General features: G+C 42.6%; 1 protein-coding gene across 1 annotated transcript in view; it reads right to left on the bottom strand.

The window, feature by feature from the left end:
- The window catches only part of LOC138959768 (low-density lipoprotein receptor-related protein 2-like), a 139,481-nt gene that overhangs the window by 31,273 nt on the left and 83,445 nt on the right, over positions 1-24,763 (bottom strand). The window contains exons 40-62 of the mRNA XM_070331376.1: positions 24,617-24,730; positions 23,105-23,213; positions 21,823-21,963; positions 21,039-21,272; positions 20,178-20,391; positions 19,374-19,532; positions 17,261-17,382; positions 16,741-16,851; positions 16,032-16,292; positions 15,206-15,322; positions 14,769-14,891; positions 14,147-14,293; positions 13,497-13,598; positions 12,630-12,761; positions 9,005-9,262; positions 6,991-7,113; positions 6,349-6,471; positions 5,374-5,499; positions 4,496-4,627; positions 3,657-3,915; positions 2,913-3,041; positions 2,072-2,245; positions 1,292-1,512 (exon numbers count right to left, since the gene is read on the bottom strand). Coding sequence (XP_070187477.1) covers positions 1,292-1,512; positions 2,072-2,245; positions 2,913-3,041; positions 3,657-3,915; positions 4,496-4,627; positions 5,374-5,499; positions 6,349-6,471; positions 6,991-7,113; positions 9,005-9,262; positions 12,630-12,761; positions 13,497-13,598; positions 14,147-14,293; positions 14,769-14,891; positions 15,206-15,322; positions 16,032-16,292; positions 16,741-16,851; positions 17,261-17,382; positions 19,374-19,532; positions 20,178-20,391; positions 21,039-21,272; positions 21,823-21,963; positions 23,105-23,213; positions 24,617-24,730 — 3,631 coding nt within the window. The remainder of the gene's footprint in view (positions 1-1,291; positions 1,513-2,071; positions 2,246-2,912; positions 3,042-3,656; positions 3,916-4,495; positions 4,628-5,373; positions 5,500-6,348; positions 6,472-6,990; positions 7,114-9,004; positions 9,263-12,629; positions 12,762-13,496; positions 13,599-14,146; positions 14,294-14,768; positions 14,892-15,205; positions 15,323-16,031; positions 16,293-16,740; positions 16,852-17,260; positions 17,383-19,373; positions 19,533-20,177; positions 20,392-21,038; positions 21,273-21,822; positions 21,964-23,104; positions 23,214-24,616; positions 24,731-24,763) is intronic.

Below are 24,763 nucleotides of genomic sequence, written 5' to 3' on the forward strand. Positions count from 1 at the left end.
CACCAGTGGCAGTGTATTATGAAATGTTAAACTCATACTCCCACAAAGTGTTTCTAATCCATCAGTACAGTGGAAACCCCCTTTTTGCTTTTTCAAATTTTCTGTTCATAATCTTTGTAAATTTACATCTATTTTAAGACTCATTCCTTTTTAAGGACTGATTTTTTCAGATTTTTTGAGGTCTTCAAATGTTTTTTGTGTGCTGTATTTCTATTTAGCTTCAGTAGAAGTGCTAAATCCCAAGTAACAAAACTTCAAATGTGACCCTCCACCACGAAATGAGTCGCATGTCACCTTTGCATGATTTTCATATTTTTACATTTTCATAAAGAGTTTGTTATGTTCTATCCAGTGGTGAAAACCGTTTTAGAAAAGAGCGAAAACTGTTTGAGTTATAAGCCTGTGACTAAGGTGACCCTCACACTGTTACCAGACACTCCCCGGACTTATATCAAGCCTTGCGCAGAACCGCGCGAGGTGACATGCGACTCATTTCGTGGTGGAGGGTCACAAATGTGAACAACAGTGGAACCCCCCTTTGAAGACCACCCAACTTAAGACTCCCTCTTTCTTTAGACCTTGTTTTCTCAGACTTTCTGTTCAAATAACCTCTGTAAAATTACCCCCATTTCAAGACACCCTCCTCTTTAAAGGTGGTCGTCTACATTTTTGCTTTTTTTCAATAATCTTATGGTTAGATTTCGCTAAAAAGTTATGTCAGATGATGAATGAACCATGGGGAAAAAAGTTATAGAAAAAAAAATATATGTAAAAAAAGATTTTATTTTTGGGTAGCGTGACTCACGCTTCCACTATTTTGTTTTCTGTTTGCTGAGAACATTGTGCTTTGCCTAAAAATACTGACCAATCAAATTCACGTCACTATGCTAATAGCCACGCCCAAACAAGTGCAGCAACAGTTTGACACTGGAGCGCTGTCCACGCTTTTTTTTTAAACGCACGAAATGCACGGGATTTGAGAGGAGTTTTGCGCTTGGCATTTTCCAAATAAGGATATCCTACTATGAGTACTACGCTGGAATACTACAATGAATTTTCAAACGGCTACACTGGCTTCGTCTTTCCTGATCGAAAGGGGGTGTATTGTTGATAATTGTAGATAATCGACTCTGCATTTTAATGGTCAAATGGCGATTTCGGTATAAAAATGTAGACAAGGACCTTTAAAACCCGATTTTCTCCAATTTTTGGAGGTCTTACTGGGGGCTTCCACTGTATCTAAACCCATCACCTTCACTCTCAGCTTGGCCTCAGCATCATCTCTGCTCACCTGGTTTTTGCCTGAGCGGGTGGTAGATGTGAATGTCCATTGGCCTATGTGTGACATTGAGCAGAGTGGTGTGGTTCGCCCCGCTGAACTTGTGTGCCCTCTCGATGCTCATGTGGTTCCAGTCCGACCAGTACATCCAGTCCTCAAAGATGGTGATGGCGAAAGGGTGGGGCACCTTCTCCAGGACCGTGTGTCGACCTGTGCCGTCCAGCTTGCAATACCTGGGATTAACAAAAGGTTAGTCTGTTAAATCCGGAGTGGCATAGAGAGCGCTTGCCTCTCATGCTAGCTGTAAAGCATGTCCTCGACTGGGCGAAGTCGACTACGCGAAGTATACGAAGCTTTAGCACTGCGTTTTTGGTAAAAAGACTCCGGGCTCAATTAAAGACCGCCTTAAGGGTTAGACTCCCACTTGGGGAGAATACACATACTCAATTTTTCAGAGCGCTCTTCAGTCCACCCAGCTGGAAATGGGTACCTGACCCTATTCAGGGCCAGGGAAGATGAAGGCAGTGAGGGAGAGGAGATTGGCACTTTCCTCATAAAGCTGACCTACAGAAGTTGAGATCCCTCACAAACAAACATGGTTATGGAACTGCCTTTACCTTACCAGTACCTACCTTTTTAAGTCTGTTAGCTACTGACCATTCTGAGATGTTGTTACTAGTTACGTTTACGTGACGCCAAGTAATAATCAAATTCACATGTCAAGAGGATTAGTTTCACAGACATTCAGGCACAACGCAAACAACAGCTCATCATATGCAAAACTACACTCACTCAATGATGTCGAGGTGAGCATCTCCCCACCACAGCCGCTCCGTCTCGTAGTCGATGGTGAGAGCATTGGGCCAGCCCAGCTTGTCTGTGATGAAGGTTCTAGAGATGTTCTTTCCATCCAGACTCATTCGGCCGATGTAGGGACTGCTGCCCCAGTCACTCCAGTACAGGAACCTGCAAACATTCAAATTGAAACACATGCTTAAAGACCTCCAAAAACTAAAATAAAGGGAGTCTTCAAATAGGGTTAATCTAATTAGCAGAAAATCTGAGAAAACAGGGTCTTCAAAGGGAGGCAGTCTTAAAGTGGGGGGTCTTAAAAAAGAGGTTATGATGCAGTAACCATCCAAGTACCCCCTTTTAAGACCTACACAATCTGAGAAAACAGGTCTTAGAAAGGAGGGAGCATTAACTCATGGGGGTAAATTTACACAGGTTATCAACAGAAAATCTGAGAAAACAGGTCTTAGAAAGGAGGGAGCATTAACTCATGGGGGTCAATTTACACAGGTTATCAACAGATTTGAAAAATCCAAGGTTGAAAAAAGGGGGTGGGGGGTCTCATAAGGGGTTTCCACTGTACTCAATGATAAGACTAACTGTTACATCATAGTCACATGTTTTCCCTGACCATTCATACTCAAGATAGAAAGTAATTTACAGTAACTGACAATAAAGCACAAGAAAACATACCTACAAACTATGCTAAGCAAGACAAGTATGCCTTCATTTCTGGAGAAAAAACATTGAACACAGAAAACAGCTCTTTTGACTTTTACACAAGTCAGCCTGAGAAAAAGGGTTTGTTGTAAAGCACATAAAGCACTAGCCATGCACTCACCCGTGAGCTGGGTCAGTGATAATGGAGCGTGGTCGATTTACACCTCTACGTAGCAGCGTTCGTCTGTTGGTGCCGTTCATCTCTGCTACGTAGATAGCGCCTTTCTTCCCATCCACCCAGTACAGCTTTCTGCAACCAACACCATGACTTGTTGAGGATCTAAAGCCCATAGACACTGTGTATAAGTGTGTTGATGTCTACTGGCTGAGGTACCAAATATTTGGGTGAAAATAATGCCCTCTATTTGATTTAAATTTGCAATGGTCACTGGTTTCTTAATGATGAAGTGAAATGTGCTTGTAATATGGGAAGACTGGAATTAATGATGGATTAAAAACATATTGCATCAATTTTATTGATGGCCAGCTAATGCCCCTTATATGTTTAAAGGCCAGTAAAGATGTCAAGAATCATGAATCTAGTCTGTTATATCAAGAAGTCTGTCCTGGATTACTGATAACTTCCTCCTACAGTTCCAGACTTAGGCCAATACCGTTTCTTGCAAATGTCACATGACTTCTCTCTCTCTTTCTCTCTCTCTCTCTCTCTTTCTCTCTCTCTCTCTCTCTCTCTCTCTCTCTCTCTCTCTCTCTCTCTCTCTCTCTCTCTCTCTCTCTCTCTCTCTCTCTCTCTCTCTCTCTCTCTCTCTTTCTCTCTCTCTCTCTTGTTTATCCACATGAAGGTTTCTACAAACACATAGAAATGTTTACATAATTACATCATTTTGATAAATGAGCTCAGTACCTGCCAATCCAGTCAACAGCGATTCCTTCTGCACTGGGAACATCGTGCTGAATCACAGTTTCCTGGTTTGTGCCGTTTATGAAGATCTTATAGATCTTGTGCTCTTTCACATCGGTGAAATAGATCAGGTCATTCTGTATGTCAAAGTCCAGTGAGACGACATTTTCAAAGCCCTGTGTGATGCGGCGGTAGCTTTCACCTTCTGTTGTCATTTCACGCACATAGTAGCGATTGGTGAACACCAGCCAAGGAGTGATATCTGTGAAACAAACAACATTTGGGCATGAAGGATGCAAAGAAAAAAATTTAACAACAAAATATGAACGTTTAAAAAGCTTTTTTCTAATATTAGAATGAGTAATGATTAGCATTTATATACTAAAATATTTTCCTATTGCAAAACGATGATTTGTTACAAAGGGGTGGTGGGCTGAAAATGACCCAAAGGTAAGGATGGCTGTAAGAAGAAGAAAAACGCTGGAAACATGTACCAACAAACTGATCATGAATATGCACAACAACCTCAAACAAACAGACTGCTAACGTTCCAAAACAAAGAATCATAAAACAAGTAACTGACGATAAAAAAAATTCACTGGTACAGTCAAACCTTTCTATATTGACGTGACCCAAGGCACTGATCAAAAGTGGTGGTAATAGACAAGTGGTTGCTATAGACAGGTAAATTACATAGAAGACACACTCGTCTAGGATCCTTCCGAGTCATCGTTTGTTGGCAGGTGTGGCTGTAAATTGATTTATTGGAATATGGGGCCTTGAAATCACTCAGGAAGTTGTTAACATAGAGATGAAAAAGACAAAGAGTTATGAATGCTTACTGTCATCTTTTTTGCAGGTGCGACCGTCGGTTAGTTTCCTGTATCCCTCAGAGCACTTGCAGATGAAGCTGCCGTCGGTGTTTTCACACATCTGACTGCATGATCCCGGTGTCTCCTCACATTCATCAATATCTGTACAGACAGAAAATATGCTTGTTCTCTGAAGACGTAATGTGCCTGCCAAAGTGGCAGATGAGTGCAACACACACAAGTTACTTTTTCTCAGCAAAAAATGTTTACCATTTTCTTGCATGTGAATTCCTACTTCTTAATTGGTTTGATGATCTGAGTTTTTGTTCTCTTTGTTGATCGTTATGATAGAGAAATAAACACAGATTCAAAAACTGAAATAAAATAAAATGTCTCTGTCTGTGCACATATTTTCAGAGTATCTTCTTCTTCTGCGTACCTGCGCTTTAACTCTCAAGGTCAACTGATGGTGAGAGTTTTATGTGTGACATCGTTTTTACCCTGCCAGGTAGGCAACATAATGCCATCTTCAAGAGTGTCAGAGTATCAAACACAAACAAACATCCAAGAAAGGGGGCTGAGATTCAAAATGCATCTATGCCCTGACAATTAGTTTTTAATCCTTTTTCTCTACCATTGCCCCTTTTTTTGTCCCCTGCTCGTAATAGCCAATGTTTGTAAATAACTCTGTCAGGTTTGTATGGGTTATAAAAGAGCGAATACTCTTGCTTTAATTGAGGCAAACTTTTCCACGTGACATTATAGACCAGTCTCTACCAAGGGGCGTGTCTGAAACACATTGACAAGAAAAACATACGGAAAGTTTGCCTCAAAAAAAGCAAGAGTGTTCACTCTTTCACAACCTATACAAACCCAACAGAGTTATTTCCAGAGTTGTCTATTCCTACCTCTGCAGTTGTGACGGTCAGTCAACAGCCGGTATCCTTCCTTGCACATACACTTGTAGCTGGTGAGAGTGTCATGGCACTCCTGTTGGCACTGGTTGGACCTCTCGCTCTCACACTCGTTCACATCTGCACAGAAACACAAGTGGATACAGTGGAACCCCCTTTTAAGACCCCCTGTTTAAAGACTCCCTCGCTTTTAAGACCATTTTTTTCTCAAATTTTCTGTTCATAACCTCTCTTAATTCAATTGCCCCTATTTTATGACTCCCTCCTTTTGAAAGACTTGATTTTCTCAGATTGTTTGAGGTCCTAAAAGGAGCGTTCCACTGGACAGCTACTATAGAAAACAAACTTGTCAAAGGAAAGTAAAAAACCGGCACGGTGGCCTAGTGGTAAGGCGTCCGCCCCGTGATCGGGAGGTCGTGGGTTCGAACCCCGGCCGGGTCATACCTAAGACTTTAAAATTGGCAATCTAGTGGCTGCTCCGCCTGGCGTCTGGCATTATGGGGTTAGTGCTAGGACTGGTTGGTCCGGTGTCAGAATAATGTGACTGGGTGAGACATGAAGCCTGTGCTGCGACTTCTGTCTTGTGTGTGGCGCACGTTAAATGTCAAAGCAGCACCGCCCTGATATGGCCCTTCGTGGTCGGCTGGGCGTTAAGCAAACAAACAAACAAAAAAAGGAAAGTAAGCGCTGTAAATACAGACAATAACAGTACGTGAAAGTTGTGCAGAACCAGTCTCATGGCACCTGAGCGAATAAGTAGCACTGAAATGAACAAACACCTTTTATCCTGAAAAGCGTAATATAATTACAGCATAATTTACAGAAAACAGAATTCTTAAGACAACAGTCTTACATATGCAGTTATGTCTGCAAAGATGACCAAACTACAGTGAGATTAATCCATAAGCCACTTTAGTGTATCCAGAAAGAAACCTAAATGCAGAAATATCAAATGTCAACGCAACTCACTGCAGTGCTGTTCATCACTTTCATCGTCGCAGTCATTCTGCCTGTTACAGACGTTTTGGATGTCAACGCACATGCCGCTGTTACACCTGAATTTGTTGCCAGCGCAAGTTGGTTCTGGGGTCACTGCAAACATCAAGTATTAAGATAAAAACAATGCGCGTGAAGTCATATAAAAACATTTAGATAACAAAACTAAAAGATCAACACTTCAAAAAACAGCCAACAGACTGCATGAACTAAGGGTTCACTAGTCCCTGAAGACTGAGACGGGTCTAGCTCATCACCGCGACATGCAAATGTAGTGCCTTATTATTGTGAATTCATTTTCACAGTAAACATGATTGCGTGACAGTGCCGCCTCAACTTTCACTAAACGCCGGATATGACATCATCAAAGACATTTATTGAAAAAAAGGAAAAAACAATAAAATTACAACAACAGCATCAACTTAGCAGCAATCAGTACAGTCTCCACAACTGTGGGAAGCAGTCAAAATTGTTTAGTTGTTACGGAGAACGTTCTGGATGGAATGAGCGTTTCGTACAAGTTAATCAGAGAAAATAATGAAATGGCAACTGTCCAAAAATGCAGAAAATAACCATGCATATGACAGCAGCACAAAGAGAATGCTCTCCACTTACAGCATTTGTCTTCATTTTCATCAGAACTGTCCCCACAGTCATTGTCACCATCACACGCCCAGGTTTTGGGAATGCACCTCTTGTTGGCACAGGTGAACTGATCTCCCGTGCACTCTCGGTAGTCTGCAAAATGACCACACCACAAAAAGTGTAATTGACAGAAATTGTGGGTTATCAGCATGGATTCCACGACAGAAACAGCAAGACACAATCATTTAATCCTAAAGAGATATGGCAGCAAGCTACGTGAGAGTAAAACGCATGCCAACAAGTTGTGTTGTTTGTGTTTTGCCCCTCACAGATCCCTTGCTAAGGAACCAGTCTATGTTCTTTCTTTCTTTCTTTCCTTTATTTGGTGTTTAACGTCGTTTTCAACCACGAAGGTTATATCGCGACGGGGAAAGGGGGGAGATGGGATAGAGCCACTTGTTAATTGTTTCTTGTTCACAAAAGCACTAATCAAAAAATTGCTGCAGGGGCTTGCAATGTATCAATATATCAATATGAGGCTTATATCGCGCGTATTCCGTGGGTACAGTTCTAAGCGCAGGGATTTTTTATTTTTTATTTTTATTTTTTATTTTTTATGCAATTTATATCGCGCACATATCCAAGGCGCAGGGATTTATAACCATAGTACAATATATGACCTTACTGGGAGAATGCAAGTTTCCAGTACAAAGAGAGAGAGAAAATGTAAGTTTTACGCCCTCACGGCAAAGCCATTAGGGGCATGTTACACGGGAAAACCCGGCTTTGTATAAAAATAAAAAATAACAAGAAGAGCAAACGCTCGATCGAGTCACTTTCGCAGTTCTGAATATTATATGAGGCATCAGATGGACAGGAAGAAATTGCTATTCACAACACAATGAGTCACGTTCACATAAAATTTGAGCCCGGTCACTTTTATAGTTTCCGAGAAAAGCCCAACGTTAAGTTGTGTGTTGCCGAACAGAAAAGGCTAGTTATCTCCCTTGTTTTTCTGATAACGTTCGTAAAAGGCTACAGATGTAAATACTTTGATGTAAAGAATAATCCTACAAAGTTTCAATCACATCCGATGAACTTTGTCAAAGATATAAAATGTCTAATTTTTCCTTTGACGCTGACCTGTGACCTTGAAAAAGGTCAAAGGTCAACGAAACCATCGTTAAAGTGTAGAGGTCATTGGAGGTCACGACTAAACAAAATATGAGCCCGATCGCTTTGATAGTTTCCGAGAAAAGTCCAACGTTAAGGTGGTGTCTACGGCCGGCCGGCCGGCCGGACAGACTAACACTGACCGATTACATAGAGTCACATTTTCTCAAGTGACTCAAAAATGGTGGGGGGGGGGGGATGTAGACAGCTGGCTGCCGGCTGCTACAGGAGACCTGAAATGGGCTAGGGACCGGGTTGGGTCGTCTTGGGTCAGTGCTGAAATGGTTACTTTATTGGCTGTTGGCCGAACGGACACCCGGGCTTCATATTTTTGCATGCATGTATTCGTGTTTCCAAGGCTTGAGGCTTTCGCTGTGACCCTGGGATCTTTATCGTGCGCATGCGTGCACACGGGGGTGTTCGGACACCGAGGAGAGTCTGCACAAAGTTGACTCTGGGACACACATCCCGCGCCGAACTTGGGGGTTGAACCCACGCTGATAGTAACAACCGGTTTTAAAGCCAGCGCCTGTACCCCCCCCCCTCCCCCCAATTGGTTGGGGTCAAGAAGTTCCATGGAGGGCGGGGGGTATGGAGTAACACATAGTGTTTTGCTCAGAACATTCCCACCCAAGCAGAGCCGCGCTAGGGGTACGCATTACCGTGAAGCTGGCAGTCAGTGCTCCAGTACAAAGGACTTAACATTTCTTACATACTGCTTGACTAAAATCTTTACAAACACCAGTCTATGTAGTAAAAACACAAGAACTTGGAGTTGGAAAAGGGGTTTGGACACTGGGGCTTGGAGGGGATGATCTTAAAAACACCAAACAAGAAAAGAGACTGTGCCAAAACTTTAGCAGCAACTCACTGCAGTCAGAAGGTTCGTCCGAATTGTCCCCGCAATCATTGTCATGATCGCACTTGAAGCGGCCAGATATGCAGATGCCGTTGGTGCACTGGAACTGGTGGGGCTGACAGGTGCGCGGAGGACACGTCTGCTGCTCGTCCTCACCGTCGGCACAATTGCGGATGCCGTCACAGACCCGCGACATGTCAATGCAGGGGTAGGTGCTGCGTTCTTTGTTGGACTTGCAGGTAAAGGTGTTGGGTGGACAGGTGCGATCGTCTGAAAATAAACAGGTGAAAATGGAAAATGTCAATAGTAAATTTTCATTTCTTTTCTTTATTTGGTGTTTAATGTCGTTTTCAACCGTTCAAGGTTATATCGCGACGGGGAAAAGGGGGGGGATGGGATAGAGCCACTTGTTTATTGTTTCTTGTTCACAAAAGCACTAATCAAATAATTGCTCATGGGGCTTGCAACGTAGTACAATGTATGACCTTACTGAGAGAATGCAAGTTTTCAGTACAAAGGACTTAACATTTCTTACATACTGCTTGACTAATATCTTTACAAACATTGACTATATTCTATACAAGAAACACTTAACAAGGGTAAAAGGAGAAACAGAATCCGTTAGTCGCCTCTTACGACATGCTGGGGAGCATCGGGTAAATTCTTCCCCCTAACCCGCGGGGGAACATTTTCATTTGATTAATATACTTACCCAATTCTCATAAATGCATTGACTTCAATCTCACATGCTAGATGTCGAAAAACTACTCAAATTACCTGCCCTTGCAAGGGTGGTAACCAAGCTAAAAACAGACGCCATAGCCGTTGCTATGCCCTGTCCCACCTGGTTACCCATAACCCACCGCGCACCACGTGAGCGCCGGCATCCGGAATAATCATTCGAGACTTCTCAAAAACCCGTAGGAAATTAAGTAGCGGGGATGGATGGAAGGGTATTAACTATGAGAATTGGGTAAGTATATTAACCACTTGACTGCCTTAGGACGAGTATACCCGTCATGCGCTTGTGCAGCCGCAGCGCCTTAGGACGGGTTAACCCGTCTTCACCGTTCCGGGATTTTCCAGAAATGCGATGTCACTGCTGACACAAAAATAGCAGCCAATGGCTTGGTAGGATACCTCATTCTCATGAATAAACATAAATGGTGACGCGGTTTTGCGTCTAAAGGCTATTTTCGGCCTTGGCGACAGGGTAAGGGAGAGAAATCTCGACTCGTCAAAATGGCTAACGGTGACAGTCGACCGGGCCCTAGTAGGGAAAAACAAAGCTGGACTGACGCTACAGGCGGTGCAAATGATTATGGATACTGACAGGGGAAGGGGGAGATCTTCTTTCGGACGATTCGTTGGAAACAGGTAGATGATAGTGATTATAATCCTTTCTTGGAGCGAGCAAAACAGCCACCTGTGTTTGATCCACAGGCACCGGAAGATGCGCCGGACTGATTTTTCAAAAGTTCATATTTAAACATCATTATAAGCCAAACTAATTATTATTTCCATGATTAGACACTAAAAACAGATTCTTGGTTCAATTTCCCTTAAAAATAACATAGGTTTTACTTACCTACCTACTGCCAGTTTGGAACTAGAATTTTTTGTGAATGATTACACCCCGAACTCCAATATTCCCTGGCAGTCAGGAAGTTTTGATTGGCAGCGAAAGGGTTATCTTAATCAAATGAAAATTTACTATTGAAATTTTCCATTAAATTACATATTCTTACCCCAATTCTCCTAAATGCAGATTGCTCCTAAAGGCGGAGGGAACTTACTTATGTCCCTGAGAGAACCTGTCCTGCAGAAACTAACGAGGGCAAGGAAATGGCCCCATCAAGCCCCCCCCCCCCCTGTGTTCAATAAGCTACCACTCATAGGACTGTCGTAAGAAAGTAGCAACACCTCTTGTGAGCGTCAATTAAGAGAAGACTTTTTCACCTATAGTGTAATGAGATAAGAACATGAGCTTTTGGCTCTTAGTTTCAATTGTCTGAGCGCAAATTAAAAAGGATTTTAAAACTCTAACCAGACAGTTAGAAAATCCAAATCGCCCGGAGCGAGAATCCTCCCGAGAGGAGGGAATTAAACACCAGAGGAGCAATATTGACCAGGTTTCTGATTCAAGGAAATCTGGCCGAAAAACCGTGACAAAAACGGAACTATAAGTTCCAAGGCTACATCCTCCGGTAAACCCCAACAACGCATGTGCCTCACTGCCCTCCGGGTCTGAGGCCCAGAGTAAGAAGAACAAAGTCCTACGCGTTATACAAGGGGACGCCTCTAAACCTCTTAAAACAAGGTCCTTTGATCATGTCCGCAAAAGCGCCATGAACATCAGAAGAGAGACCGTGCCTCCCCACTCCCCCTTCCAAACGGTAAGGGGGCTGCATGCCCGACTCAGCTGTGCTAAAAGCAAGGAGAGCGGGCAGAGACAGGCGGAGAGCAGGCCCCCTCTCCCAACGGAGAGAGTGCTCGTGAAAAACCCAGTACTACCAGAGGCAGAAAGGGCTGAACCGAACTGGCCATTTGCACCAGACCACGGTGCGAAGCAGGAACACCCCCCCCCCCCCCATCCCCCAACACACTGAGAAATACCGGAGGTAATCAGAGTGGTCAGAGGCAGGTAGGGAGCAGGCCCCCCCTCCCGAAAGGAGAGGGTGCTCGCGAACAACCCAGAGCCACCAGAGGCAAAAAAGGACTGAACCGAACTGGCCATTTGCACCAGACCACGATGCGAAGCTGCCAAGGAGTACGCCGCCACAGTGGGCGGGCCGATCGTGCCTGAAACAGCTGAGAAATAAACATATTTCATCGTTAAGTCCCCCGAAAGTGGAAGACACTGACTCCTTAAGAGGAGAGGAGGGCTGGGAAGAAAAAACGAAACCTTATCCCCACGACGACCCGCACAGAGGTTTCTAAAAAGGGCTAACAGCCTTATTCACTTCCTGCCTAGCCCTAAGTTACTGCTTGCTATCGGCCATCTTGTAAATGGCCAAAATCGTAGTCCATTAGAAAAGTAAATTTCTGAAGCGGCTGTAAACAAGCAGCTAACAAACAACAATTCAATTCAATAAAAAGGGCAGGTCTCACCAAAAGAAAGGCGAACAGGTAAAGGCCCCCCCAAGCCCATAACGTCACAAAGACAAGGGCTAGGGAAAGCCAAGTGAGCAGACGAATTCCGCACGTCTGACGTGTGTCGTCGAAAGTCGAGAATGGTTATTCCGGATGCCGGCGCTCACGTGGTGCGCGGTGGGTTATGGGTAACCAGGTGGGACAGGGCATAGCAACGGCTATGGCGTCTGTTTTTAGCTTGGTTACCACCCTTGCAAGGGCAGGTAATTTGAGTAGTTTTTCGACATCTAGCATGTGAGATTGAAGTCAATGCATTTATGAGAATTCGGGTAAGAATATGTAATTTAATTAGCTAATAGGTACTCCTTGTTGTTCTTGGCATGAGCTCATTTTTGGTTTTGGTTTTGGTGATATTTGATCATCTGGCAGCCCAGCCATTTTAGTCTTTAATACCATTTCCAAATATTGCAAGCCTTCAGAATACTATATCAGAAACCACACAAAATAAAATGCCCCCAACACAAGAACAGGCACATCAACTTACTGCAACTGCGGTCGCTGTTTTCATCAGTGCCATCCCCACAGTCATCCTCGCCATCACAAACCCAGCGTGAAGAGATACAGCGACCGTTGTTGCAGGCAAACTGGTCCGCCATGCATGTTCTGTTGAAACTGGCTGTCATGAAGAAGAAAAAAATCATGAAATATTAAAGACTCCTTACAGCCAGAAAGCTGCAGAGCAGAGCATGTAGTAAATCTATATTTCATTAAAGCAAGCAAACCACAGAAAGAAATTAAGGAAACCAAAGACACAGAGTAATGGAGATGTTCTGTACTGATTGCACAGCCCAAAATCATAGCCACAAAAAAAACCACAGCATGACAGAATCTTGCTACCATCACTCTTTCATTAAAAAAAAACATGACAAGAAAGGTTAGTTCAAGGAACCTTTATCAATCATCAATCCTTTAGCATAGAGAGCAGGAGTGGCGTAGTGGTTAGAGCGCTTGCCTCTCATCATGCTGGCGATCGGGGTTCGACCCCCACTCAGGGTGAATACAAATACTGTACCTGATTTTTTCAAGGGCTCTCCAGTCAACTCAACTGGAAATGGGTTCCTGGCCCTATTCAAGGCTGGGGAAGGTGAAGGCAGCAACGAAGAGGAGATGGGCACCACTTTCATAAATCTGGCCTACAGAAGTTGAGATCTCTTACACCTCGCTCTCCAGGACCAAACATGGTTATGGGACTACCTTCACCTATTTCTTAATCCTTTAGCACTGTACCCTACTGCTGGTCCACTGTGTATAGCAGTATGAGGTTGACTGCCAATTTACACATTCTGCTCTGACACTCAACCTGCCGATTCCCAAGATTCAAGTATTTTCAAAACTAATGTATCGTTCTCACCACAGAACGGGCCTTCATCCTCCCCAGACCCACAGTCGTTGTCACCATCACACTGCCAGTTCTTGGGGATACACTTGTGTGTACGCTCACAGTGGAAATCCTCTGAAACATTCCAATGTTCAAACATGCAGACAGAATGCAAAAGGGTAGCTTGCCTGTGTTAAAAGGCACCTTACAAATATGGTCAATTGCTGTATAACAAGAGGCACAAATTCCAGTATTCAAATATGCTGACAGGATGAAGAAGGATAGGTTCCCTGATTTATCAAAAAGCACCTTGCAAAAATGGTCACTCAATGTATAAAAACAGCACATCTCTGATTTACTTCTTTTGAACAAACAAACACCAATTCCTCAACATTTCAAGCAAAGTAGTCCCCACTGAAAAATCCAAACTTACACAAAAATCTTTAAAATGAAGAAATAACATACACAGAGAACACCTGTGCGACATACAAAACCATCTCTTTCTTCAAAACACTTCGCAGTAATCTTCCAAGAAATAAAAATGCAAAACAAATTGTGGGATAACAAGGCTCGAACTGGCTCTTCTTTGGGAACTAAGACCAACAAATTGCCTCAACAATCTAAGAAGAAATGCATTACAAAAAAGAAAGGGAAAAAAAACCAGAACTTGCAAGCCCATGTACCTGGATTGCATGTGACCTGCTGGCAGAACATGATGTTTTCATCTGAGTTGTCGCCGCAGTCGTTATCCCCGTCACACATGTAGCGGCGAATGATGCACAGGTTGTTGGTGGGACACTTCACTTCGTTAGGCGGGCACGTCCTTGGTGCTAACACAAAATGAACAAATAATATCATTCACAATTGGTTTTGGAGTTACAAAACAAATGAAAGACAAGTTACTCCATATATAATGTTGTTGGTCTGTGTTCTTCCTGTCTTGGTAATGACAACACAGTTTTTTTCACATTAACATAGAAGCTGAAGAAAAAGATATATGTTTCTTTCTGTATTCTTTTTCTTTGAAAAGAATTAGCAAATGATGTGCATATACTCTGAAACAAGAAAGTAAAAGTTCCTAATGTACCTACAGCCACACAAAATCTGAATGAAGAATTGCAACAGTCTAAATATTTGTTCATCACAAACAAAACAAAAATCCGAGAAAAAAAAGAACCATTTTTCACTTGAAACTTGATAAAACAGTGTGTGTGCTCAGAGATGTTACTCCGATTAAACAAGCAAACTAGTGGTACAGGCAGAGTCTACATTCTGTTCTAAATGCACTATGTACAGAAAACTTACGACAGTTGAGCTCATCGGTTCTGTTTCCATCCCTGCAGTTGTCCACCCCATTACACCTGAGAGCCTTGTCAATACAGAAATGGTTCTGGCAGGTGAAATGGCTGGGGGCACATGTAGGATACTCTGCACACATCAACACAATCAGTACAATAAAGACTGTTCACATCATCTTCAATGAAAATGAAAAGATAAATCATGGTGAATTGATTAATTTTGTTTCAAGAAAGTGCCACACATTTTTTGTCATCAGTCTGAGAGCAAAACGTAACCTTGAGAATTGTAAAAATCCCTTTTTGTTTGGTTGCTTTTCTTTGTTTGTTAATATTTCTTCTATGAATCAAGTTCAGTGATGTGTGCTGCACAAATAAAATAATTTGCAAATAAATTTAATAATACTGTGTGCTGCACAAATAAAATGATTTGCAAAAAATACTGACCACAGCTCTCTTCGTCAGAGTTATCCCGGCAGTCGTTGTCGAAGTCACAGCGGTAACGCAGAGGGACACATCGTCCATTGTTGCAGTGGAAGTACCTGGGGTCACAGGTGTGAGTTGCTGAAACACAGGGAAAAGTCCAGTTGGTCATTTCTTCTTCTTCTTCTGCGTTCGTGGGCTGAAACTCCCACGTACACTCATGTTTTTTGCACGAGTGGAATTTTACGTGTATGACCGTTTTTTTACCCCGCCATTTAGGCAGCCATACGCCGTTTTCGGAGGAAGCATGCTGGGTATTTTCGTGTTTCTATAACCCACCGAACTCTGACATGGATTACAGGATCTTTTTCGTGCGCACTTGGTCTTGTGCTTGCGTGTACACACGGGGGTGTTCGGACACCGAGGAGAGTCTGCACACAAAGTTGACTCTGAGAAATAAATCTCTCGCCGAACGTGGGGACGAACTCACGCTGACAGCGGCCAACTGGATACAAATCCAGCGCGCTACCGACTGAGCTACATCCCCGCCCCAGTTGGTCATTGAATGTGGTTTAGCTAACAACTACACTAGTTCAGATAAATCCTTTCAGCTTTGATTAAAAACAAAACAAGTAAAAGGATAATACATGCAAAGGAAAATAAATACAAGATAATGCTACAAGCTCCTGTGAAGTCACTCTGTAGGATACCACCATCCTAGAACAAAAACTTAATGCATCCAGAGTTAATCAACATCACTGCCCGTTGAAGAACCAATCAGATTTAAAACTTTCTCTTAGACTTCACCCAATTAATATCAGGCTTTATGTAAGATTCTGATAAGACTCACCACACATGTTAGGATCCTCGTCACTCCCGTCCCCGCAGTCATTGTCAAGGTCACACACCCAGCGCTCTCTTAGACAGCGGCCGTTCTGACACACAAACTCCATCTCGGAGCAGGTGTGGTTCTTTGGCACGCACATCTTGCCGTCATTGCCGACGATGAGACCACTGCTTTCCTCGCAAGCGCACTGCACCTGGTAGTTAGGGGCGGGGTGACAGCTCTGACTGCAGCCACCGTTGTGGTTAGCGCACAGGTTGTTGTTGCCTGGGGAACAGATCAATAATACAATACAATACTGTCGACCTCCCCCCCCCCCCCATTAAGACGTCAAAACAACTGAGAAAATCAGGTTATAAAAGGGAGGGAGTCTTAAAATTGAAGTAAATTTCCAGAGACAATTTGAAAAGGCAAGGTCTAAATAAGGGAGTCTCAAAAGAGGGGTTCCACTGTATAATAATACAAAGCAATGATACTTTCTTATCTCAATTAGAGAAATCCATTTTGGTGTGGTTTTAAAAGAAACAAAGCAAAAGAGAGATAAATGAAAATAAATAAAACAAAACAACCGAAAACGTAGAATTGCAAAACAGCAAAAAACTCAAACAAGGTATCTTTTTTATCTTAATTAGAGAACCAAACTCTATGGCTGCAAACAAGACCTGGGGAAGGCATCACAGAATCTGGACTGATAAGAAAAAAAGAAGAAACTCACATTTTTGTCTGCTTGAAGAGAAGGCGATGATTCCCATAGGTCTAGTGGAGAGGCCTTGCACCAGCATCTTGAGGTTTGCACCTGTGTGTTTCTCTGCCCTGTACACTCCACCTTCATACAGACACGCAACATGCAATAGAGACAGGACAATCCAGTTCATACAGACATCAATTCCAGCAATCATTTCATCTATACTTTACATAACAGAACACTTCTATGAACATTTATGTTGGTTCAGGTCACGGATTTCAGTATATCAAAAAGTCATGATTATATATGTCTTGATATATCCCTTTGTAAGTTTTATTGTCACACTGAATTAATTTCAAAATTTTCACTTTTTCTTTCACTATGTAAAGTCCATTCCACAGGGCTAAATCAGGAGATAGCCCAGAACAATGTTAGTCCAGCAGCTCTTTTTGTAATTGAGTGGAACACCTGTCCTTTCATTCAACTTTAAGATAGTTCAAACAAGTGATCATTTCATGGACACCTGAGTTAAAGGACAGTGACAACTTACGCAATGTCCAGTCAGTCCAGTAGATATGGTAGCCAAAGACAGTAAGGGAGAAGGGGTGTACTGTGGTCTGTACAATCACTTCACGGTAGTTTCCATCAAGGTTTGACCGCTCTATGCGATCTCTGATGCACACAGAAGAAACAAATAGTTAATGATATCTTTTCAGGTGTTCGATCTGCTGACACAAAATATATGTATTCTTCATTCATTCATTCAGACAGACAGACAGACAGACAGACAGACAGACAGACACACAGACAGACAGACAGACAGACAGACAGACAGACAGACAGACAGATACATGCAGACCTGTTTACCCTAAACTCGAGGCAAGAGTACTTTCCAAAAAAGTTGAGTGTATTTTTCCAAAAGTTGGTGTACTTTGCAAGCAAAGCCATTTGGGCTAGGGAAAATGTATGCGTGGGTGCAAACGTGTTTGTGTAAGAATAGCATGTCTTGTGAACACCTTCAGAATACAACAGGGATAAAACAATTTTATTTGTAGCATTATAACCAGTGTCTTTCAAACAGATTGATAATGAAAAGATGAAGTTCGTGAAATAACATCTGCGGTTGACAGTGGCAAGTTCATTTTTACAATCATCTCAGAAAACATTGCTTCAGCATGGACTACAGCCTTTTCCTCTGGCAGGATTTTCTTTGCGGCAATGAACTTCATAATTCCATGGCAGCTTTCAGCGGATTTCTTTGCAGCAACCATGTCCAGGTGAGTTTTGGAACTGCAGTGTCGTTCGATGTCATATTTCCCAGCATGGGCAACGGAGAAATCTGATTTACAATACTTGCAGTGTGCATGACTTTTTCCCACAGTATAGACTCCACAATTCCTGGCTCTTTCTTATATTTCTCCAAGAAAATCTGCTGCTTCTGCTGTTTAGACTTGGTACAGTCATCCGAAACTGGCAAATTTTTCCACTTCATTTTGCCACGATTGTCCAGACGATCGCACGTGCCAACAACTGAACGAGGTTTCCACAGCTGAAGACTCGCTGTCATCTCCCTTAGACCGAAACCGGTATCAGTTGTACCATCCCGTAATCAGCACACCAACACCGAAAAACGTATTCTAGACTTTTTCTTAGTCGTATTATGTGCGTGTGTCGCGTATTTCATTTTCATTTTTCATTTCATTTCATTTTCATTTTCATTACTTTACTGTCCTATCGCTGGGAAATTCGGGTCGCTTCCTCCCAGTGGAAAGCTAGCAGCAACGGAGTCGCGCTACCCAGGTGTCTGCGTGTTTAGGTGTATTCAGCCACCTGCACTTATGGCAGAATGACCAAGGTCTTTTACGTGCCATTGTAATGACACGGGGGTGGGACATGGCTTCCGTCTCTGGGTCTGCACATAAAGTTGACCCGTGTCCGTCCCGGCCCGGATTCGAACCAGCGACCTTTCGATCACAAGTCCAGTGCTCTACCACTGAGCTACCGGGCCCCCTGTCGTACCGATAATAATTTGGCGTACAAAATACTCCCAAATCGTACTGGTAAACAGGTCTGTACATGCAAACACACACACACACACACACACACACACAGCTCAGTTAAAATAACAAAACCAGTGTGGTCAAACCTTTTTTGGTTTTCTTCCACAATAACAAAAATACATGTATAATTAAAAACAAATCTTAGGAAAATGTCTTGTTTCGATATTGTTTTCAAACATGCTTTGCAAGCGCACTGTTTTTGGAATCTTATGTTTTTAACCTGTCCGCTTCTTCTATTGTAATCTGCACTGGTTTGATGCTGAAAACAGCAGGGCATATTTTCAGGTCATTCTGTCCTTGAATCACCTGCCACCTCGTTCCTTGTGTCACTGTCAGATGACTAAATCATACTAAGGCTGTTTCCGTTAATGCAAATTTAACCCAACAAATATCTTGCCACAACAATTAAATACTATAGTAATAAATAGTTATAAATAGTAAAGAGAGAGAGAGAGAGAGAGAGAGAGAGAGAGAGAGAGAGAGAGAGAGAGACAGACAGACAAGATAAGACAAGACAAGATGAGACAAATTCTTTATTAACGAGGGTAATGGCATAAGCAAAGAGAGAGAGAAATATGAGACAGAGACAGAGAGAAGCTTTACTTTTGTGCATCTGCCCAGTAGATTTTATCTTCGTCAAAGTCTATGGACAGTCCATTGGGCCAGCCGAGGTCGGTAGAAACGATAATTTCACGATCATTGCCTGCCATTGTTGCGCGTTCTATCTTTGGCGTGCGACCCCAGTCTGACCAGAAAATGTATCTGCAATGCAAAAGTCAAAGTCTTAATCGACATCAGCAAAAAACACCTAGCTTCTGTAAGAACATAGGCGTTCACACTTTTTTGGGGTCTTCTAGGCATAACTACTTCCTTACACTATCAATCAGCGCTTACTCAATCACACACACATGTTTGCACACATTCACACACACACACAGACACACACTGCTAGACACATTCACAAACATACTCCTAGACACATACACACTCACATATATACTCCTAGACACATTCACACTCACACACATAATTTTAGACACTCACACTCCTAGACAAAGTCATTCAACACACACACTCCTTGACATTCACACACAATACTCCTGGACAAGTTCGCACTCACTCACATACATCCAGACACATTCACACTCACACACATAATTTTAGACACTCACACACATACTCCCAGACAAAGTCACACTCACACACATACTCCTATACACATTCACACTCCTAGACACTCACACTCCTGGGCACATTACCACTCACACACATACTCCTAGACAAACACACATACTCCTAGACATGCACACACATACTCCTAAACATATTCACACACACACACACACACACACACACACACACACACACAGATACACACACTCACACAGACACATACAGTAAACTGACCCGTTACAGGGGTGAATGGCTAAGGCCCTGGGACTCTGAACGATGGCGATGACAACAGAATTGGTGATGATTGCCTTGTCGGGCTGGGTCAGGTTGAGCGAGGAGCTGTAGATACGATTCCGGAACAAGTCTGCCCAGTATAGCTTCTTGCCCACCCAGTCAAAGGCTAGCCCTTCCACCGATGTGATCTCGTGCACAAACCTTGGGCTGCCCGCTGAAGACATTAAAAGCAAACTACTGAACCCTTCAAAGAATAAGTTATTACAGGGTCCCCAAAAATTGTATGCATCATTCTTTAATTACATACAGATTTATACAACACTGATGAGGATGTACAGTACACTTCTACAGTTATAACAGTGGGAGTCCTCTGTTTGCTGTTTTGTCCACTTACCAAGAAGGTAACAATTATGAACATTACAAAAATAAGTGCACACTTAACCTATTCTCTGAAATAGGCGTGAATAAATTCTTCCAAAAACTGTATCATACAGTTACAGCAGCAGATTTTGAACCACAGGAGCTTGTATCCAACCACCGGTCGATAATTATTTACTCCTGCATGCTTATTATTTACTGCTGCATGCTTACCCTTACTACGTACTACTATTTATTAGTAGTAAATAGTAGTAGTAAGGAGACTGTAATAAGGAGTAAATAAATGGAATAAGGAGTAAATAATGATCGACCGGCGATTGGATACAAGCTCCTGTGTTTTGAACTAGACATGATGTTCTTTCATGACTTCATGAAAACAGATTCTTAACAACTGTGAAATTTTCCATACATTTTTAATCACCCAAAAGTTCACCCAAAAGTTAATCACAGCAAATTAGTTCCACTCATCCTATCAATACTCACTGCCATTGCTGACTGTGATAAGATCCTCCACCTTGTTGGACCCTTTCTTGATGCGGGAAATCTTCTTGGCGGTGACCTGGGAGAAGTAGATGTAGCTGTCGTTGGCATCAAAGTCCACAGCGACAGCGCCGCGCAGGTTGGGGATGGTGGGGATGGGAGCAGACGTCGAGTTGGGGTCCAAAGACAGAGACTGAATCTCAGTCTCTGCCGCAAACAGCAGGAAGTCGGAAGGAGCTGAAAAGGTCAAAATAAAGATCAATTTCTGGCAACAATTTTGTTAAAAAGTTTATCAACATTTCTAAGAGCAAAATGTCCTTCTTTGCGCTTGGGGGTTAATCACTTGAAACATACCGGAATTTCAAGGCTCATCAGGGAAGCACAGATTTCATTGCTTCAATACACAGCATTGTATAACAAGCTATTGGCAGATTTGAACTTTTTCAATGCAGAACAAAAAGATGCCACTCCTAAAAATGACCACTTTTTTAGTGTCATCCACTGATCATCTCAAAGTAAACTAATACTGTAACACTGCTCACTCCCGAACTCACAGTTCGGCAGTCAAAACCTATACTGCATCCACTATGTCAATATTTGTCAGAGTACTTCTTCTTCTTCTTTGTTCATGGGCGGAAAATCCCACTTTCACTCATGCTTTAGCTCGAGTGGGGTTTTATGTGTATGACTGTTTTTACTCCTCCATTCAGGACTCATACGCTGATTTTTGGGGAAGCATGCTGGATATTTCCGTAGAATACAACAACACAGAATGAACACAACTGACCTTGACATGTTTTCTGGTCAGTGGAGAGAGTGCCCGAGGAGCAACCACACTTTGGTACGTCTGGCGTGGTGTTGTTGGGGTTGGGCATTGCGAAACACAGCTGCGCACATCCACCGTTGTTAGAAGCACAAGGGCTGTCACCTGTGAAGAGATGCACAGCACAATGTTAGGAATGGGAAGCTTGCAGTCCAAGGTGCTAACACATGGGCAACCCCAAACACAGCCCTTGATGCGAGGACTGCGCAGACACACACTGCAGCGTACAATGTTATATTTTCTTGTGGAGCTCAAAAAAGGAGAACAGTTTTTCTGATTAAAAATATAATAAAGAGCCACAGAAGTAGACCATGTACAGACACACACTACATCCCACAATGTCATATAATCACTATTTCTTACTGAGCTCAAAAGATTCACGATTTTACTAAAATATTTGTAAAAAAGATAATTAATGGACACAGATACAGACCCTGGTGCGTAATATAGCGGGGATATAGCTCAGTTGGTAGCGCGCTGGATTTGTATTCAGTTGGCCGCTGTCAGCGTGAGTTCGATCCCAGGTTCGGCGGAAATTTATTTCACAGAGTCAACTTTGTGTGCAGACTCTCTTCGGTGTCCGAACCTCCCCCCGTGTACACTACATTGGGTGTGCACGTTAAAGATCCCACGATTGACAAAAGGGTCTTTCCTGGCAAAATTGCTTAGGCACAGTTAATAATTGTCTACCTATACCCGTGTGACTTGGAATAATAGGCCGTGAAAGGTAAATATGCGCCGAAATGGCTGCAATCTACTGGCCGTATAAAATTTCATCTCACACGGCATCACTGCAGAGCGCCTAGAACTGTACCCACGGAATATGCGCGATATAAGACTCATTGATTGATTGATTGATTGATTGATTGAATAAATGCAGCAAGCAAAGCGTCACAAACAGCTTTGTTTGCCTGCTCCTGCATTTTGACATTCAACAATAAACAAAATCCGGAAAATAACTATCGGGTTTGTGTGGGTTGTGAAAGAATGAATACCCTTACTTTTTGTGAGACAAACAATTCATGGGCTAGTCACTAGTTAGAGGTGTGTCTGAAACACGTGAATAAGGAACACATGTTGATTATTTCTCTCACTAAAAGCAAGGGTATTCACTCTTTCACAACCCATACAAACCCGACAGACTTATTTCCCAACAATGTCTATTGAAACTTTCCTTTCAAGATTTCTTTGTATAAGTGTCTTTTTTCTAGACGCTGCAAAGTTAAGAAAGCTGACTCCAACTTACTCTTTGGCTGGGCGTCATTGTCAAACACAGCAATGTCAGTCAGCAGAGGAAGATTACTCTTCAGAGGAAATGGGGCATTGGTGAGGGAGGACTTTGAAGCACGATAAACCTGTACAACGAACACAGAATAAATGAAACACAAACCAAAAAAACTTCCGGCAAGATGCAAACACACTCACATTCTCATCCCCCACCCTCCTCAGTCACTTCACTCTCCCTGCCAAGACACACATAAAATTATCCAATTTCTTTGGACAACAGCAAGTCTGTTTTGACAGTTCAGTGGAACCTCTCTATTAAAGGTCCTTGTCTACATTTTTATACCGAAATCGCCATTTGACCATTAAAATGCAGAGTCTATTATCTACAAATATCAACAATACACCCCCTTTCGATCAGGAAAGACGAAGCCAGTGTAGCCGTTTGAAAATTCATTGTAGTATTCCAGCGTAGTACTCATAGTAGGATATCCTTATTTGGAAAATGCCAAGCGCAAAACTCCTCTCAAATCCCGTGCATTTCGTGCGTTTAAAAAAAAGCGTGGACAGCGCTCCAGTGTCAAACTGTTGCTGCACTTGTTTGGGCGTGGCTATAAGCACAGTGACATGAATTTGATTGGTCAGTATTTTTAGGCAAAGCACATGTTCTCAGCAAACAGAAAACAAAATATTGGAAGCGTGAGTCACGCTACCCAAAAATAAAATCTTTTTTTACATATATTTTTTTTCTATAACTTTTTTCCCCATGGTTCATTCATCATTTGACATAATTTTGTATCGAAATCTAACCATAAGATTATTGAAAAAAAGCAAAAATGTAGACGACCCCCTTTAAAGAGCTTCCATTATAAGACTCCTATAAGACCCTATATTCACAGATGTTTTCTTCATAAAGTCAATAAATTTATCCCCATTTCAAGACTCCCTCTCTATTGAAATTTCTCTAATTTTAGGAGGTCTTAAAGTAGAGGTATCTTCTTCTTCTTCTTCGTTCATGGGCTTAGACTCCCACGTTCACTCATGTTTTTAGCACGAGTGGATTTTTACGTGTATGACCGTTTTTACCCCGCCATTCAGGCAGCATACGCCGATTTCGGGGGAGGCATGCTGGGTATTTTTGTGTTTCTATAACCCATCGAACTCTGACATGGATTACAGGATCTTTTCCGTGCGCACTTGGTCTTGTGCTTGCTTGTACACACGAAGGGGGTTAAGTCGCTAGGAGGTCTGCACATAAGTTGACCTGGGAGATCGGAAAAATCTCCACTCTTAACCCACCAGGCGGCAGCGACCGGGATTCGAACTCACGACCTCCCGATTAGGAGGCCGACGTCTTACCACCACGCCACTGTGCCCGTCAGCAGAGGTATCAATCACTGTAGTTCAAACTATTTCTTTCAAACTTTGCACAATAACGGAACGATTTCCTGGTCTCATTGTGCACACTGCATAAAAATGACTTTGTTCTTTTGTAATTCTTTCCTGTAAGAAACATTACATGACAGTGGCTTACATCCTTGGTATTTCGGTCAATCCAGAAGACATAGGTGCCGAAGACAGTCAACCCGTAGCCATTGGGAATGCTGGTCTGAACATAACGGCGGTTGCCTCCACTGAAGGATATGCTCTGAAAAGATTTTATCAGTCTGATTATTCCAAA

Source organism: Littorina saxatilis, linkage group LG2 (assembly GCF_037325665.1).
Source record: "Littorina saxatilis isolate snail1 linkage group LG2, US_GU_Lsax_2.0, whole genome shotgun sequence".
Taxonomy (NCBI): Eukaryota; Metazoa; Mollusca; class Gastropoda; order Littorinimorpha; family Littorinidae; genus Littorina; species Littorina saxatilis.